The sequence below is a fragment of the Lepidochelys kempii genome, chromosome 2 (genome assembly GCF_965140265.1).
Source record: "Lepidochelys kempii isolate rLepKem1 chromosome 2, rLepKem1.hap2, whole genome shotgun sequence".
Lineage (NCBI taxonomy): Eukaryota > Metazoa > Chordata > Testudines > Cheloniidae > Lepidochelys > Lepidochelys kempii.
Genome location: NC_133257.1, coordinates 86,511,799 through 86,530,169, shown reverse-complemented (window position 1 = coordinate 86,530,169; position 18,371 = coordinate 86,511,799). Strand labels below are relative to the sequence as shown.

At 42.5% G+C, this 18,371-nt stretch overlaps 1 protein-coding gene across 1 annotated transcript in view; it reads left to right on the top strand.

Moving 5' to 3' along the window:
* The window catches only part of AKAIN1 (A-kinase anchor inhibitor 1), a 29,852-nt gene extending 16,748 nt beyond the window's left edge, over positions 1–13,104 (top strand). Inside the window, exon 2 of the mRNA XM_073329430.1 lies at positions 12,717–13,104. Within this exon, the coding sequence (XP_073185531.1) occupies positions 12,717–12,907 (191 nt within the window). The 3' untranslated portion in view covers positions 12,908–13,104. The remainder of the gene's footprint in view (positions 1–12,716) is intronic.
* The last annotated feature ends 5,267 nt before the right edge of the window (positions 13,105–18,371 follow it).

Sequence of the window (18,371 nt, the reverse complement as noted above, 5' to 3'; positions counted from 1 at the left end):
TTGATTTTCTAGACAGCAATATTTTTGTCGGTTTGCTGTACCCTGACTTTATCAGAGTAAAAAAAAATCATAATTGTGCTATCATATTGCAAATAAATAGCACAGTACATTATATAACACCCATGAAAATGCAGATGCATAAAGAGGTTTATGTAAATCATTAGTCTTCCAATCCAAAACCGTATAGTTATAAAATTAAATGGTAAATTTTTAAGGATGGAGACTATATGCAAGTACTACTGATAAGCAGTTTCAAAATGCAGATCTGGTTCAAGATTCACTCAGATTTAGAAGTATTTACATAAATTAAGATTGTAGCCAAGTGAGATAAATTAATCCCCATTGCTTCAATTAAAAGTGCTAAACTACTACCAAGAAATTTGCCAAAAAGAATGTGATTTTTAGTTTTAAATATGGGTAACTTGAAAGCTGTTTACACAAAAGAACCCTGAATAAAGAACAGTTTCTAGTGTAAATGTCTGCTAAATGAAACTACACTGATTGCTACTATGAAGCAGAACCTAAACTTTTACCTCCGATTTCCTTTCTTCGAATGCTTGGGATTTGTGCAACCTGCTATATGTGCTCAGCCATTCTCCTCACATGCATACATGTTCATGCATAATATGTGCTATTAAAGATGAAACTCCTGGCTCCACTTACTACAGCTGCTTTTAGGGATCCTCAATGCTAGTGAGCAGTCACAACTTTGTCAGTTTTCAGAGTAACAGCCGTGTTAGTCTGTATTCGCAAAAAGAAAAGGAGTACTTGTGGCACCTTAGAGACTAACCAATTTATTTGAGCATGAGCTTTCGTGAGCTACAGCTCAAAGTGAGCTGTAGCTCACGAAAGCTCATGCTCAAATAAATTGGTTAGTCTCTAAGGTGCCACAAGTACTCCTTAACTTTGTCAGTGAAAAGGAAAAAGTGCCATTCATTTCACGAGTCTTCAGTGAAGCTGTGACGTTGCAGTTCCCCTTGTATAGTGCTATCTCTGACAGGTTTCTATTGTTCAGAGTTCCTGAGGTAATCCTTGTGCTTGTGTGCATTTCCTCAATAAGCCATCTGAATATGATGTAACTGGAATATGCTTTATGCAAAAGGTCTCTTGTAAGGTATCATTACAAAGGTTATAACTTACTGAATATGATCATCCTATTTGTATGAATGTATCATTCTTGTACTTGAAACTAGAAATATGAAATATAATTCTGAGGTCCTATTGTAATTATGCAAAGTGTGGGCCATTAATGGTGGTTTAGAATCTTGATGGCTCCCATTGACAAGGACAATTGACTGTAAATGGCTCTGTTTACCTGCAAGCCTGCCTGTGTACTTGTAGGCCAGCCCCTGGGTAATGAAAAATGAAAGATGGATTCCATGTCACCTTTGATACTGGAATCCATCTTAAACCTGGTGCTCTTCCATTTAGAAGGAGGGGTGAGGACCCAGAGAGACAAAGGATTCCTGTCTTGTGTCAAATCTATAAAAGGGGGTAGAACAGGACAAGGAGGGTCCCGTTCATGAGAAAGCCCCTGCTTTTTACTTAAGATGCCAGCTGGAATTAACAAGAACTGTACCGGGGAAAGGATTGGGCCCAGACTAGGAAAGAGTCTAGTCTGTGAAAGAAGCTTATTGGAACATCCTACTTGTTATATTTAATAAAATCACTTTTGTTTATTAGTAAACCCAGAGTAAGTGATTAATACCTGGGGGTGCAAACAGCTGCTCATATCTCTCTATCAGTGTTATAGAGGTCGGACAATTTACCAGTTTACCCTGTATAAGCTTTATACAGAGTAAAACAGACTTATTTGGGGTTTGGATCCCATTGGGAGCTGGATGTCTGGGTGCTGGAGATAGGTGACCTGCTGAGCAGTTTTTGGTTAAAGTCTGCAGCTTTGGGGGTGTGGCCCAGAACTGGGTCTGTGTTGCAGCAGGCTAGTGTGTCTGGCTCAACAAGGCAGGGTTCTGGAATCCCAAGCTGGCAGGGAAAATGGGCTCAGAGGTAATCTCAGTACATCAGGTGACAGTCCCAAGGGGGTCTCTGGGACTGAACCCGTCACAGCAGCCCTTTGCTGTAGGAAGATATGATGGGGTGCATAAACACCACATTGCTTGGCAGTAAGGAGTGATGTCTACTCAATTTTCAATTTTCTAAGATCCCTCATGATCACTCCTCATTACCATCTTGCCACTGCTTTCCTTTAATTCACCAGAAATGCTGCTTCTGTTTCCTGCTAAATACCTGATTCAGCTGCCACTTAAACCAATTTTATACCTTTGAAACTTCATTGACCTTCATGGAGCTATTTCTAATTTATCCCTGTGTAATAGCAGGCTCGTGTCTTTAGCGTGTTAACTTCTCAATAATATCTCACAACTTTGTGCATGGATATGTGGAGAGAAGCGAGTGATTCAGAGACTTACTGTAGCATGACTGTCTGTTGCAAACTCACTTCCTGGGGCATACACACATTATTAAAGCCGGTCTGTAACAAGCTGAAGGCAGCAAGTCTGAATGAAGGCCTGCATTATAGGGGGTGAGAGAGAGATTTGATTTCAAGGTCATGCAAGAAGACTCATGATGTTTGTGAGGGGGTGGAGCAGGTGCAGGGGTGTGTGTGAGCGTGTGTGTGCGTGTGTGTGTGTGTGTGAAGGTGACTATATGCACACTGGGTTGACACCTTTCTGCAAATCTTAATCTGTTCTTGTAGTCCTAGTTTATAACTCAGTTTCCCTGAAAGCATTTCCTATACTCCTGTACTTTGAAGCCAGGAAACACCACAGCGCATGTGGGATCTTCCTCACAAGAGGTTCTTGATTTTAAGTAACAATAATTCCATTGATTTATGAAAAAAAGCCTTGGCATCTATTTATAATACTATATTTTCCCAAAATTATTAATTGTTTTTCTTTCATGGAGAGCAGCTTTGATCCCAGCCAAGAGTACTAAAAAGCTGAGCTGCTGATGTACCATGCCAGTTTTCGGTGAAACTGGAACTCGAAGTTTGAGATTGGTGACTCTTTGGGTACGTTTGCACTGCAGCTGGAAACATGCTTTGCAGCTTGTATAGCAAGACAGGTTAGGTCTGCTTGAGTGAGTGTGCTAAAAATAGCAGTGCAGCAGGGATAGAACAGCTGGCAGCTTGGCCAGCTGTCTGACTACAAACCCATCCAGACCCCCTGCGTCTCGGGTGGCTAGCCTGAGCCACACTACTCAAAAAGAGCTAGCATATGTCTGTCTACTTAAGATAGGAAGCACAGTCCCAGCAGCAGTGTAGATGTACCATTAGAGTTTGAGGTTTCCTAAACCTCTCAAATTATTTTGGGGGGTGGGGTACAAAACTACTGAAAGTGCAAACCATTTTCCATGTGTTGTGTCAGCCGGAGTAGCAGTTAAATGCAGTATCAGGAATTGAACAACTAGCTAAAAGTGGTGCTGTTTATTAGTGATAATATAACCACTCCCTGCTCTGCAAGCACTAAGTTGTTTTATTTTACTTAATAGTCAGATAACTTAGAAATTTCTATTATATAGATAGAGGTACTATAGTGATAGGTGCCAGTATAAAAACCTAGATTAAAATGTATGGATACCAAATCATCCCTTCCTACTCTTTGATACCCAGAACAGGATCTTAGTCATTAAACAATGCTAGTTTCTGGACACAATGCTGTTACCTTACTACAGACCCTCTGCTGAAACATGCATTATAGTTAGAGTTTTTTGGAAGTGGACCTACTGCAAAACAAAACTCCTCAGCACCAGCCGCAGCCTTTTCCTGTCCTCAAAGCACCCTGCCTGGTGCCATGGACCAACCCCTTCAGAGCGCCACTCTGGGAATGGAGGTCCCCCTGCACACATGCACACGTACATGGCAGGGGACAGAATTTTCCCTTTGTAAAATAATTAGGACAAACATTCTTGCAAATACTCACACAGCAATATTGTGTGGGGTTTTAGTAAATTGCTTACTGTTACACATTTCCAAATGTCATAGGCTGATCCATTATGTAATGTCAACAAAATAAATCAGTGATTTGCTGGATACTTTCAAAACACTAAACAACAAATTAATCATGTTGCATTATGCATGCTGCAGTCCAGAGTTCTGCAAAAATTCTATCACCACAGGCAAAAAAAAAAAAGTGACATTTTCATGGATTTGGGAAACATACCACACTTAATTGTTTGCCATTTTTCATGGCGGTGGGGAGAACAAACTTCACAGGAAGAAAATTCATTCACATGTGGCTATTCACAGTGTGAAAAATGTCTGTGAAACTCTGTGGATAAGACCCCTGCTGCATCATCTTCAGAAATAAATTCATGTTTAGATTTATATACTATAACCTAAATGCAGAAAATCAGAAAGAACTTGTGAAATAAACATGGAAGTACCCCTAGATAAAGCGGGGGGGAAAGGAACAACATTCAACAGCATCATGCATGGTGCAGTATGTTTTTATTAAGAATAAAAACTGATTTGGTGGATGAAGCAAAGTTTTTGGACACACATCAAGCTTCTAGAAATTTATATGAGACTGCATAAACCCTACTTTAATACATTTTGCTTTGTTTTCAATTTTATATTTATCCATCCTTCTTGATAAAATATCACCTTTAGGACACTAGCTGAAGTTGGCTGATCTCTGACTGCCTTACAAGAGGACAAATTGACTCTGTGATACATTAGTTCTTGGATAATAGAGAAATATTGTGTAGTTTATTGTTAAATGACATTGAACTAAATCCAGAAAACACTTACTGTTTCAAATGCTTGGGAATGGAAGAAACTGAATAGAAGGGAGCGGATAGTGCCAAGAATTCAAGTGGTTCCATTGTGTCAATGTTTTCATCTGAAATCTGGCTTTCAAGGAGTTTGATTTAGCTTCTTTAACATGGAACCAAATTTTGTCAGCTCAGATACTAAGTGTAAATTCTTTCAAAATCTTAAACCACATTCCTATTTTATATTTTGAGCAAAATCTATCTTAAGGTATGGTAATTTAAAAATAAAATTACATTAAGTTAATCATTACATTTCAAAATGACCTTGCTAAAACTAAATAACATCTCTCCTTACAAAGCAGTGGAGCTCACAAATTCCCTTTCTCATAAGGCTAGGAGTTTGGGTGGTGTCGTGCTTCTGATTTGGACATATAACACCAAGACTTTGCATTGGTTTCCACCAGGTGAGAACAATATTTTGCTATTAACCCTGTCATAAGAATCTTAAATTTTATCTTGAAAGATTTGTAAAGTAAAGACTGGGAATTTCTCACAGCTCAAAACAGACGGGCTTCACTCAGAGCTTAATCTTCAGTGGACTCTGATTTACCACAGTTATTATGTAAAGAGCTCCTCTCATGTGGCTTCAGAACAGAGAGCCAATTACATATCTTGATACCTAGGCACAACAGGGCCAATTAAGAATGAAATGAGCTCACTCATTATGCAGAGTTTGCATTATGAGTAAGGCTACATTTTTAGTCACAGGTATTTTTAGTAAAGGTCATGCACAGGTCACAGACAGTAAACAAAAATTCATAGCCCTTGACCTGTCCATGACTTGTACTATATAACCCTGACTAAATCTTGGGGAGGAGGGTTGCCCGGGGGGTGTGTGTGTGTGTGTGTGTGTGCTGCGGGTGCTGGCGGGGGGCTAGGACTCCCACTGGTGCTGGGCGGGGGGGAGTAGGCAGTGCCACACGGCCTGGGACCCGCGCTGGTGCGTGTGGGGTGGGTGTTGGTGGGGCTGGCAGGCTCCCTACCCAGCTCCGTGCCTCCCCGGAAGTGGTGACATTCCTAGGTGGGGATATGGCCATGCAGCTCTGTGCGCTGCTTCCTCCCTGAGCGCTGGCTCCACAGCTCCCATTGGCCAGGAGCTGTGATCAGTGGGGATGTGTGGGGGCAGAGCCTGCAGGCAGAGGCAGTGCGCAAGGCTCCCTGGCTGCACCTCCCCATAAGAGCCGAGGGAAGTTGTTGAAGCCCCCTGAGATAAGTGCTGCCCAGACCCTCACCGCCTCCCACACCCCAACCCCCAGTGCCCCACCCAAACTCCTGCTGCTGCTGCTGGAGGGGTGGGGCAGTGGCCATTGCAGAATTCATGGAGATCACGGAATCTGTGACTTCCGTGGCAAACTCACAGCCTTATGAGCACGCTCAAACAGATTTTCAAAGGCATTTATGTGCCTAAAGATGCAGATAGGTGGCTAGTGCGATTTTCAAAATCACTTAGGTCCCCAATCCTCAAAAGGTATTTAGGAACCTAACTCCCATTGAAATCAAGTATCTGGGCCCAAGCATCTATCTCTTGCTGTTGAAAACCCCATTAGGTGCCTATCTGCATTCCTACATGTCTAAAATATCTGGCCCTGTGTCCTTAACTCTGAAATTTCTTTTCTTGGATCAAGACAAATCCTTAACATGATACAATGTTTTTCCTGTTGAATGATTATTCCTGACTGTAGCCCACCTACATTTACTTCACTGCAAACTTTTGGCCAGCTTCTCTGCTCATGTAAATCCTTGTAGTTCCATTGACTTCAGTGGAGCTGCACCAAGTTTACACCAGTTGAGGATCCTGACCCTCTGTTGCTACATCACTCCAATTGTTCTCTTGATTGTAACACTGATGAAACAAGAATCAATGAGACAACTTTTCTTAAGTAAGTAATATGCACCTCTAGTTGTTGTTTTTTCAGTAATCTGGGTAGTTCAAGTGGTATTCCACTCAGATGTGTTCACACCCGGTGCACTGAAAGCCAGAGACTTTTTCCCCACAGCAGTACCCATCGGGGCAGTGTGCACACCCTGCTCCTCTCCATGGACCTTCCCAAGGCCATATAAGGGCAGGGCCCTCAGTCAACAGCTGCCACGCTCCGGCCACCCAGCTCTGCAGGCAGCTGTGCAGAAGTAAGGGTGGCATGGTATGGTATTCCCACCCTTACTTCTGTGCTGCTGCTGGTGGGGTGCTGCCTTCAGAGCCGGGTGCCCGGCCAACAGCCGCCGCTCTCCGGCCACCCAGCTCCCAAGTCAGTGCAGAAGTAAGGGTGGCAATAGTGAGTTGTTCCTGTACGCTGCACAGCTGGGGGAAGTGTGGCCCGAACACAGCCATGGCCGGACCTGCCGTGGCCGGGGTGCTCCTCCCCCATCCCCAACTCAGCCATGGACCTGCTGTGGCCAGGGTGCCCCGCCCCCGGTCCGAACCTGCCATGGCCTATCCCGTGGCCCCAGCCCCGGAGCTGCCACAGCAGGGAGAGGCGCCTCTTCCCACCAGCCCAGGTGCTGTTGCAGGGGGAGAGAGCTGGAGGGAAGTCCTCTCTCCCCACTGTAGCCCCAGAGCACCCTCCTGCACCCCAAACCCCTCATTCCCGGGCACACCTCAGAGCCCGCACCCCAGCTGGAGCCCTCACCCTTGCACCCCCAACCCTCTGCCCCAGCCCAGAGCCCTTCATTCCCAACGCCATCCCAGAACCCGCATCCCCAGCTGGAGCCTTCAACCCCTCCCCCCCCGGCACCCAACCCTCTGCCCCAGCCCTGAGCCCCCCCCCCACACTCCAAACCCCTCAGCCTCACCACCACCACATAAATTTTGTTATGTGCACCAATATGGAGGTGATATGTGACACATCACCTCCATATTGGTGCACATAACAAAATTCATTCTGCACATATGTGGGGAAAATTAGAGGGAACACTGACCATGACTGTCCTTCTAAAATAACCTTGTGACCCCCTCCTGGAACTCCCTTTTGACACAGGACTCCCAGTTTGAGAAACGCTGGTCTCCCCCCATGAAATCTGTGTAGTATAGCATAAAAGCACACAAAAGACCAGATTTCACAGTGGGGGACCAGATTTCACAGGTCCATGACACATTTTTCTTGGCTGTGAATTTGGTAGGGATCTAACTGTGAGGCCTGCCTCAGCACCGGGGCCATCATCAGATCATTTGGCCAGCCATCCTCTACCTCTGCAGTAATTCTGGACAGACCCCTAGACTCTGATTCTCCTCTGAGAAGGAAAAGGGGTCGTTCACCTTCTCCTGGGGTTCCCAATAAGAGGACCCATAAAATAGATCAGAGTCAGCAGACCTTGAAGAGAGATTCATCATCCTCTTCATCTATAACAGGCACTAAGCGACATCAAGACCCAGGAACCCAGGGTAGAGCTGGGCCATCAACTTGTGTCTCCCCGGTAGTGAAGTGGGAGGATCGTGGTACTATACAGTTGACTCCAGAACCATCCGAGAGACAGCTGTTGAGTTCGGTACCTAGGAACACTGTGGCAGTGCTATCCCTTTCAGTACCTTTTATCCTGCAATCCTTTATGGCAGGAGCAGATCTTCTATGTCTCTCTGTGCCTGCATCTCTGTTTACACAAGAGGTCAGCCCTACATTGGTACCCACAGTGATTCTATGTCCAGCACATCCTTTGATTTCAGGGCCTAGTTTACAAATGCTTATGGCCCCAATACTGATGAAGAAACAGGTACTGTCCATGGTCTTTGTGCCTGTGGGGCTGGTGCAATTGCACCCTCTGTCTTCAGTGCCTGCTACACTTCTGACCTTGATATGCATTTGCTTACTTGTTTGGTACCTCGTTGCTTTTTGGAATGACTGGCTCCATCAGGCTCATCAGTACCAGCAGTATGCTCCTTTCTGGTCCTGGACCCATTCATATAGCCATCTCAGGACACCCTTCCAGTAACAACTCAGGTTCCACCACAGTTACTGATGGTACCTCCCCTTCATTGGTCAATATACAGATTGGGATATCCAGTGGTCCCACTGGGATGGGCTCCACCAATGCCCTGAGGACTCATCAAATTTTGAGTCAGAGTCCAGCTCTCGTTCATCTCAGTCTCAATGAAAGGGGTCAGGCAAAACATCCAAGCATCAGGTAGGGGACAAAAATTGGTACTGAGAGCACAGCCACTCTTATAGCAAGGGCAGACCATCCTGGCCCAATATGTACTGGCCTACTGTGCCATAGCCCTTCCCACAAGGGCCTTCAGGGGACTGATGGGGTGGATCTCTCTCCCTCAGGTCAGGACCTCAGCGCTTGTCCAAGGATAGATTCCCCCTTCTGTCCAGTTGTGAGGCAGACCAGCCTCCAGAGCCCCCTTTGATGCAGATACGGGAGGATACCCGTCCTCCTGAATGGCTTCTTGTGGGAGAGCCCTCGCCAGATGATAAATCTTTGCCTCAAGAGGAAACATTGACCCCCGCAATTCTGGCTTTGCCCTCTCTGAATGACTCGGTGGTACTGATTTCCTCTTCTCCAGTCCCAGAGGATTTTCAATTCTACCAAGACTTACTTAAGAGAATGGCTACAGCCCTGGGCATTGAACCTGAACTGGTATAGGAAAATACCCACAAGTTATTGGATATCCTCCAAGCATCTACACTGGAAAGGATAGTTTCCTGATTAATGATGCCCTTCTGCAGCTGGAGAAAATCTTGTGACTCACATCAGCATCTCTAACTCTGTCAGCAACGTCCCTTCTTAGGGGTTCTAGTGTTTTTACTCCCAAACTCCCTAGTTGTCACAGTTGTTAATGAGAGATCGCTGCAGGGACATTGCAATTGACCCCTCTCTCCAAATAAAGAGTCTAAGAGACTAGATGCATTAGGAGGAGAGATTTATACTACTGCCTCACTCCAGATGAGGATAGTAAACCAGCAAACCCTCCTTAATTAGGAGGTGATGTCAAAGTTCCCAGACAAATTGCTGGACAATACAAAGGAAGAGTTCAGGGCCTTCTTAATGATGGCAAAGACTTCACTCTTGTCTCCTCTAGACATTGCAGATGCTTCGTCCAGGTTTGTGGCCTCTGCAATTATAACGGGAAAGGTTATGTAAATTCTGGATAGTGCTGGACATTCAGCAGTCTGTTGAGGACTTATGTTTTGACTGTCGATATTTGTTTTCAGACAACACGAATGAGGTATTGCACTCTTTTAAGACTCACACATTCTGGGGGTGGGAGGCGGTGTATGTCCTATAACTGGCCACCAAGAAATGCCAATATAAGCCTCCTCAATAATACTCTCAATAATATCAGAGGCAACCCTTTTATCTCCCAAGGCAATAGGACTCTCCTAGGAAGAGACAGAAGCCTCAGAAGAGGAGAGCATCCAGTTCCAGTCTAACCAATCGTATTGCCCTCAACCTGCTGTAGGGAAACAGCTTTTTTCACGAATTCTTCAAGACCAGCAATGCAACCACTAGTTAACTACCCATCCCTTCCCCCCCTTCCCCCCCCAATTTGGGACAGATTTTCCTCACTTTCTCACTTGGAAGACAATAATCTTGGACACGTGGATCCTAAGTACAGTGGGACTGGGATATTTGATCCAGTTCTTATTTGTCCCCCTTTCCCTGTCCCCTTTCAGGGACCAATCTCACAAGTCTGTGCGCCTTCAAGAAGTTCAGACTCCACTCATCCTAAGGGCTATAGAGAAAGTTCCCCTGCAGTTTCAAGGACAGGGCTTCTATTTCCATTATTTCCTTATCCCCAATTTCAAGGGAGGACTGAGACCTGTTTTGGACCTTCAGGTTCTCAACAAATTCATCAAGCAACTGAGATACCACATGATTACCCTAGCTTTTATACTCCCCTCCCTAGATATCAACAATTGGTTTGCTGCTTTTGATCTTTGAAATACATATTTTCCCAGTGGTGGTATTGCCCAATCACTGGAGATTCCTCAGCTTTCTGGTGAGGGGTGGGGGGAACCGCCATTGCCAGGCCATGGTAATTCCATTTGGCCCGTCTTCAGTTTCTCGTGTATTCACAAAATGTTCGGTGGTAGTGGCGGTCTTCTTAAGGAAGAACGATATCCACATCTTCCCTTAACTGGGTGATTGGCTGGTACAAGGTTCTTCACAGGATCAGATTTGGGGCCTCTTCAGGTTAATCTCTGCTTTTTCAGTCATCTGAGACTCCTTCTGAACAAGGAAAAAGTCACTATTTATTCCAACTCAGAGGCTTAAGTTCATTGGGGCCCTACTCAATTCTGTGAATTTGACTACTTTTCTTCCTCACAGGTTTTAAATGACTCACAAATTGTGCAAGTCCCTCAGATCTCTTCTGTCCACCACAGTTCGGACTTGCCTGAGATTGCTGGGACACATAGCCTCATGGTTGAAATCTGTCTATCACCCAGACACAACCTGAACAGGTTGGTGTCATAGGCTGGGATGTAGGTGGTCAGACCAGTGGTGGTCAGGCCTAATTGTCGCTGCAGGAGTCAGGAGCCAGGAATCAGAGGTGTGGGTCAGAGCCAAAGGTCAAGCCAAGGGTCAGAGCTGGTGTCAGGAATCAAGCCAAGGGTCAAAGCCAAAGTCAGTAGCCAGGGGTGGGGCAGAGAAGTAGGGATCTGGAATAAGACAGGAACCAGGAATAGGACAGGAAGGCAGAAATCAGGAACAAGGTAGGGCTCAGGAGTGAAATGAGAGAGTCCAATCACCTTGTCTTTTTGTGTTGTATCCAAACTGTATGAAAGGGCAAGTAGTCTCAATGCAGACGATTTCAAGATAGATCACCTCCTGGATCACAACAGCATATTGGATAGCTGACACTCCTCTTCCAAGACTCTCAGCCCATTCCACAGGGACTCCACCTTCATCAGTCGCTTTCCTGAGGGATGTTCCTATATTGGACATTTGTAGGACTACCATGTGGTCCTCACTATATACATTCACGCATCACTATGCCATCATAATTGCATCCGGACCAGATGAAAATTTTGGCAAATTAATATTATAGTCATTGTTTAACTAGATTCAAGCGTATACTGGAGGTGAGTCACCTAAGTGGAATGAACATCTGCAAACATTTGAAGAAAAAATAATTACTTGCCTGTTCTGTTACTGTTGTTCTTTTAGATGTGGGTGCAAATTTGTATTCCATGACCCACCCTCCACCCCTTGTTCCCTGGAGTCTTTGTCTAGCTGTCTGGTCCAAAGGAACTGAGGTGGGGGGATTAGGGTAACACCACCCTTACATAGCCTCAGAAGGGGCCATGAGGAGACCCAGGGTGTATATGCTGTCCCGACAGTGACAGATTCTCCTGCAGGGGAAAAAAAGTCTCCAACTCTTGGTGCACTAGGCACAAATGCACCAAAGTGGAATACACGTCTGTGCCCTCACGAGCAGAACTTACAGAGCAGGTAAGTAACTTTTTATTGCAAATATATTTGCAGGTATAGTTTGTTAAAGATTAATCAATTTACACCTTAAAATAATTCTATTTCTGAAGCCAATGGAAATGTTGACACTGATGTCAGTGGGAATTGGGTTTGGTGGGTTTTTTTTTTATTAAAGATAAATAAACTGTTAGAAGCATAGTCTTTCTTTATATAGCAGTAAAGGAGAAGGTGTCAGATATGCTAAGTCTAAATCCTCATCCAAGCGCATAGCCCAAGTAAATTGTTGCCCAAGAGGGTTGGCGGAAGGCTCCTCTGTTCTCAACCTACCAAGTGAACATGTGGCCATTCCACATCTCAGTAGCACTTCTATCTGATGCACACCCCCTCCTCCATTCAGGTGGTGAATCTATGCAGGAACAAGCCATCCCTCTTCATTCTTGCTGAAGGCTGTGTTGACTCTGACAATGTTGTAGATAGATCCACCTTTCTAGATCACCTCCTGTTATAGCAGGTGTCTTAAATTCCTTTTTTTCAAACTTTTTTTTTTGTAGGTGAGAAATCTGGAAATGAACAAGAAGAAGTTGCGTTACAGAATGCCAGCAAACAGATTGTGCAAACTGCCATCCTGCAGGCAGTTCAGCAAGTCTCTCAGGAGAGCCAACAACAGGAGAAGAAAGTAAACAGCAGTGTGAGTCTGCAGTTAGAAAGAGGGGAATTAACCAAGAAGCATGAAAAGAAGTAAAAGAGTGAACTATTTGTTTCAATCCTCCAGTTGGCAGTGTCTCCAGCTTTCCTCTTAGTATCACCTGTGTTGCCAGTGCAATGTTACTACTGTAAAGCAAACCAAAGTATAATCAGCACCTAGACATAGAGTAAAGCTGCAATAGTCCTCAATTGAGAAATATTAAGTGCATTAGGTGACTAACTTCATATTTATGCAGTGCCTCTTAAACATAACAAACAAAAATACTGTAGCTATAAAAGAGTTTCAAGCACAATCTCTTCTTAAGGGATAGTTTTATATGCAAAAGCTTATTGTTAGTGCACTTCTGTATGAATCTTATGTGCATCATCTGTGTCTGTTCAATTGGCAGATATCTCCACTGAGTTACAGATTTTACTACGGGTTGTCTATGTCAACTAAACAATATACTGTAGCGTGTAGGAGATGCATTTTCAGGCTCCTTGAAACACGAGTTTGTGTTTTATTTTGATAGAATGTGGGCTGTGCAAAATAGCAGCTGTAAAATGGATTTGGAAAGTTTCATGCACAAATCTCTTTTCAATCTTTTTACAAAGTACATTATCTATGACTATATAGTTCACTCCTTATGTGCAGATGATGCAAATATCCAGCACATTTCTAATCTTTTGCACAAAAATCATTTGTGAGCCTCAAAGATTCCTTTAATTTTGCCAATAATAAAAGAAAAGAACCCAGGGTATTATACAGCTGCCTAATTCTTCCTCCAGTTTTGCAAATTCATGTATGCTTAGATTTATAATAACTAATAGAATTAAAATAGCTAAAATATGTAAAGCTTTTGAATTTATGAAAATTCAAGAAGTTGAAAATACACTGAGAATAAATTTTGTGATTGAAGACATTTGTTTCCCAATTGCTGGGTCTAAAATGACTTCAACTATTTGCAATTTTAATATAGATTCACATTATATACATGTACACTAAAGTAACACTTTAAAAATGCTCTTAAATGCTAATACCAAATTGAGATAGAAGTGCACGAAGTCTACATGAAAGCCAAATTAATTCAACGTGACTTTTTCACTTTGTGTTCAGCTGTTGAATTGTAGCTTGCATTCCGATACCAGTGGAGTGAAGATGCATTTTACACCAGGCAAGAAATGATCTTGCCTTTGCCTCAAATGAATTTCTATAATACTGGCCACAATGAGCACAAGCTGTAGCACATCTATAAATATTTCACTTGGGGAAAGCAGATGCAGAGTCAGGAGTCTGTGAAGAGGGAGAAAAACTTTCCTAAATGCATTTGCTACTCAATGAGACATTTCTCAGAGTATTCTTTCGGTTTATAGATTAACTGTCTATTACTTGGTGCACCCTATTGCTAGTACTAAACTACTGCCAGTGCTAAACTTCAAGGTTCTTTCTCATGGGCTGAGGTTTAACTCCGTAATAACCACCCATCCTCTAATGTTCTGCTTTGTTCTATTGACTTCTATTGATCAATGCTGATTTAAACCAGATAATGATCTGGCCCAGTCCAAATCCAAATAATTCAGTTTTTGTTAACCCTTAAATGATGGAAAGCTGAACTGAACTGCAATGAAACATCCTCAGCTTACTCACATAGTTTTTAGTTTTTATTTAGTGAATTTCACTAATCAAAGACAGACAAAAACTAAGAGGAGGAAGAAGCTGTTGTGTTGCTGTTTTTTATGGTCATATGACAGATGGCTGATGGGAGGTATCAACCTTGAGCTGAGAGATGGCTCCTGTCTAAACAACCAGCAGATCACTAGTTTCTCTGGAAAAGTAGATCAAGAGCAAGGTCCAATTCTGAGTCTGGCGGGCAGGAAAGGGCAATTTAGAATATGATGTTAGTTTGGAGTGACTCCATAGTTGGAGGCTGAGGATGCTTTTCAGCCACTGAAATTCTTACTTGGAGTGCAAAGGAAAGGAGATGCCCACCATCCCTTTAAGGATATTTTTTTCTGTTCATAGAAAACATCCCAGGTTGTCCTTTTCCTTCCCAAAGTTGCTCTAAATTGTCTGTTTAACCCAAACAATCTTGGCTTATATACATAAAAACCTTCAGTGCAGTTTCAAAATCCCTTTGAAATTCTGGTTCTCAAAACTAAAGTGCAGTGTGTGTGTCATGTTCCTCCTTAGCTTAGTGGCAATATGGCCTCTCGGAATTCTAGATCACTTTTCATTATGTTCAGTGCCTTAGCTATTCTTAACACTCTTTTCCACAGGTAAATCATGTCCACCAATTCCATTGTTATGACAGATGTCTGAGTTCTGGGGAAAAGGGAAAAGAATTCATTCTTTGATCTAGCTGCTTAATTTTCAGATTGAAACTATTCAAGCCTAGGTCACATTAGATTAAAACTACAGATGGGGCATGGAGGAAGCATTGAAAACAATAGTTATCTAAATAGTATAGTTTCTCTCAGAAGTACAGTGTGGGTCTCATATCCATAGTATGTATCTGTAATACATATTGTATACTTAGTCTCTTCTGTTGACAATGGGAGTTCCCATACATGGGTTGCACTCAGAATATGTAGTTATGATTTGCCCTGTGTGTAAGTGAGCAGCAGTGTAGCTCACGGAAGAAAATTTTACCCTATCTTAATGCATATTCAGTATGGTAAAGAAGCATAATCTGCTTCTTGGTATTTGGTAGGAAGATTATGTTTTTGGACAAAAGTAACTGACTAGAAATTATTTCAGATAAAATGGAGGCCTGTTTACCAATACTCAAAAATGGCAGGTGGTGCACATCGCTAATGGGTGGGTGTATATCAGCAGCGGCAGAAGAAAAGCTATCTTCACTAGACGCTCTCTCATAGTGCACAGATAGCAGATCATGGGGGAAGTTGAATGCAGTGTTCAACCCAAACACTCATCTTTTAACAGAGTTTGAGACAATGAAAATATTTAAAGTAAGATATAGAATAATTTCTCACACCACTTGAAGAAGAAATAAAAGGAGATATGAATAGATAGAAGTACTCATGCTCAGCCAAAAACAAAAATGCTAAGTAAGACTGGGTTCTTCCATGACTATCCCCAGCCATGCTTATTGATATCCTTCTTGTTAGGTTAACTTCTATAACTTATTTCCAGGTAACTAACTGCACTATATTTGTGATCAAACATTTCCTCTAAAGATTTTGGGAAAAATAGAAACAAAGCGTTGTGTCTAATTGCCTGTGCAATGTATGTCCATACTTTTCATCTATAATTTGGAAACACACTTGTTTTAATTTTAGTGCTTATGCATTTTATTTATGACTTAAATTAACATTGTTGCTAGAGTTCAAACATCTTGTATATCTGTTGGTAATATCACAAAATGTGCATGCAACATTTTAATTATAGTTACTGTTCACCATTGTGTCTAACTGATTTTCCACTATCATTACAGCACCTGAGAATGGAAATTGTCAATAAGAATAAACATACTAAGCAGTTAAGGAGCCTCTTACTGAAGGAACTTAATTGAAATATACAGATTGTCATTTTTATATGTGACATGAAATACAAATGCTATTAAGTCGCTAGGTTTATATTAACAGAAGAAGGAAAAAAATCTTGGATTCACTAGATAATCTCTCATAGTGTACAAATAGGAGATGATGGGGGAAGATGAATGCAGCATTCAACCTAAACACAATAAGAATAAAGCTCGTCTGTGCGGGAGAGAGAACCTTCTCTGGGGCTGGTCCAAGCCTATGGAATGAAATCACCCAAAAAATGACCATCACAAACTTCACTGCTTTTGACTTCCAGTGCAAGGTGCATTTCTTTCACCTGGTCTTATCAAAGTACATAGGAACAGATATATCTATTGAAAAACAACAACAGAACCCTACCAAAACAAGGCACTTTACTGCATGTGCTTCTTTAGCTGGGTGTGGGGGAGGAGGAGGGAACAAACAACAAATGTTAGTCACTGTGACTGGGGTCCCAGGAAGCCATGCTGAAGTCACTCAGTTAAGGTGAACTGCAAAGAATGGGGCAATCCCCAGAGCTGGTGAATAGTCCAATACTTAGATTTACCAAACCAGCACAAAACAGCTTCTATAATACCTCACTGGTTACCCAGAATTCAGCAACACAATTCCCTTAAAGCAACCCAGCCTCAGGCCTCCACTGGACACCCAAGTCAAATATGAGGAGGATTAATGAAAATCTTATTCATCATATAAGAAAGTTCTATCAATCCCAAAGGATTGGACACATTACCTCCCAGGTTAATGAATATTCCAGATTATACCCATATACATGTTTACAGCCAATTCTTATTAACTAAAAACTAAGATTTATTAAAAAGGAAAAGAGAAAGAGTATTGGTTAAGAGATCAATATACATACAGACATGAGTACAGTTCTGAGAGCAGATTTATAGCAGAGATGGTGAGCTTTGTATTTGAAAAGAGTTCTCTCAGAATTAGTCCATAGATTATATTCCAATGTCCATATTCAGGGTGATCCAGACAGGACTTTGGCAATCTCAGCCTTATGGCTTAAGCTTCCCCTGCGTGAAGCGTCAAGCAGATCTGAGATAACAGGATCAGGACCCAAGGGGTTTTTATACAGTTCCGGGCCTTCTCTCAACAGCTCGGAGTCCTTAGGCAAACAATAGGCAATCATGGAGACTTTGAGGTAGACCTATTTCCTAAGCATCACCGGTACTTAGCTACACAGATTAAAGTTTATGACCAATGGATAAATTGCCTTATGTTAAAGAGACAGATAGACAATGACATTATTTCACCCAAGATTCATCTAAATGTTAATATTCCCTTTTGATCTCTGAATCAATAGCTATAGTGACAGACAGGAACTGTCTGTTTACATGGCTAACATCTAACAAGATACAAGTAAACCCATACAATTAGTATCACTAATTCTCTAACAATACAGGTTTGCACTTCAGAGTTCTAGCCTATCTAAGATGGACTGGCCCTAATTACCATTCATATACTTTTCTAACGTGTCTCTCAAGGTTAACTCTGGGTCATTTATCCTGCAGGTTGCTTAACCCTTTCTGGCCATGCATCATACTTTGTATAAGTTTCGTTGCAATTATATAACAGTGGTAGAAACAATGATTTGCATCGTCATATTTTAATCAGATAATGTCACAGTCACATTGGTTAATGTGTAAGCAAAAGCCTAATGGGAAGAAATTGTCTCAAGTAAAATTATACTCCATTTTGCTAGCTTTGAATTAGTAAGAAGAAATTGTTCTGAGTTTATTCTTTACTGATTGTGTTAATAAGCGTTCTTAAAAGGATAGACGTTTTATGGCTGTAATTGCCTTATTTACTGTTCGGTGTGAGTAAAAAATGTATGGTAATTCGCTGAAAAAGGACAGCTGGGCCAGTTGGTCAAGAAGGGAGTGGAGGAGTCGAGAGGCGCCATCTTTCACCCGGATGGCAGATTGATGACCCTAAAGCAAAGGCACATAGCCCAAGGACAAGATAAA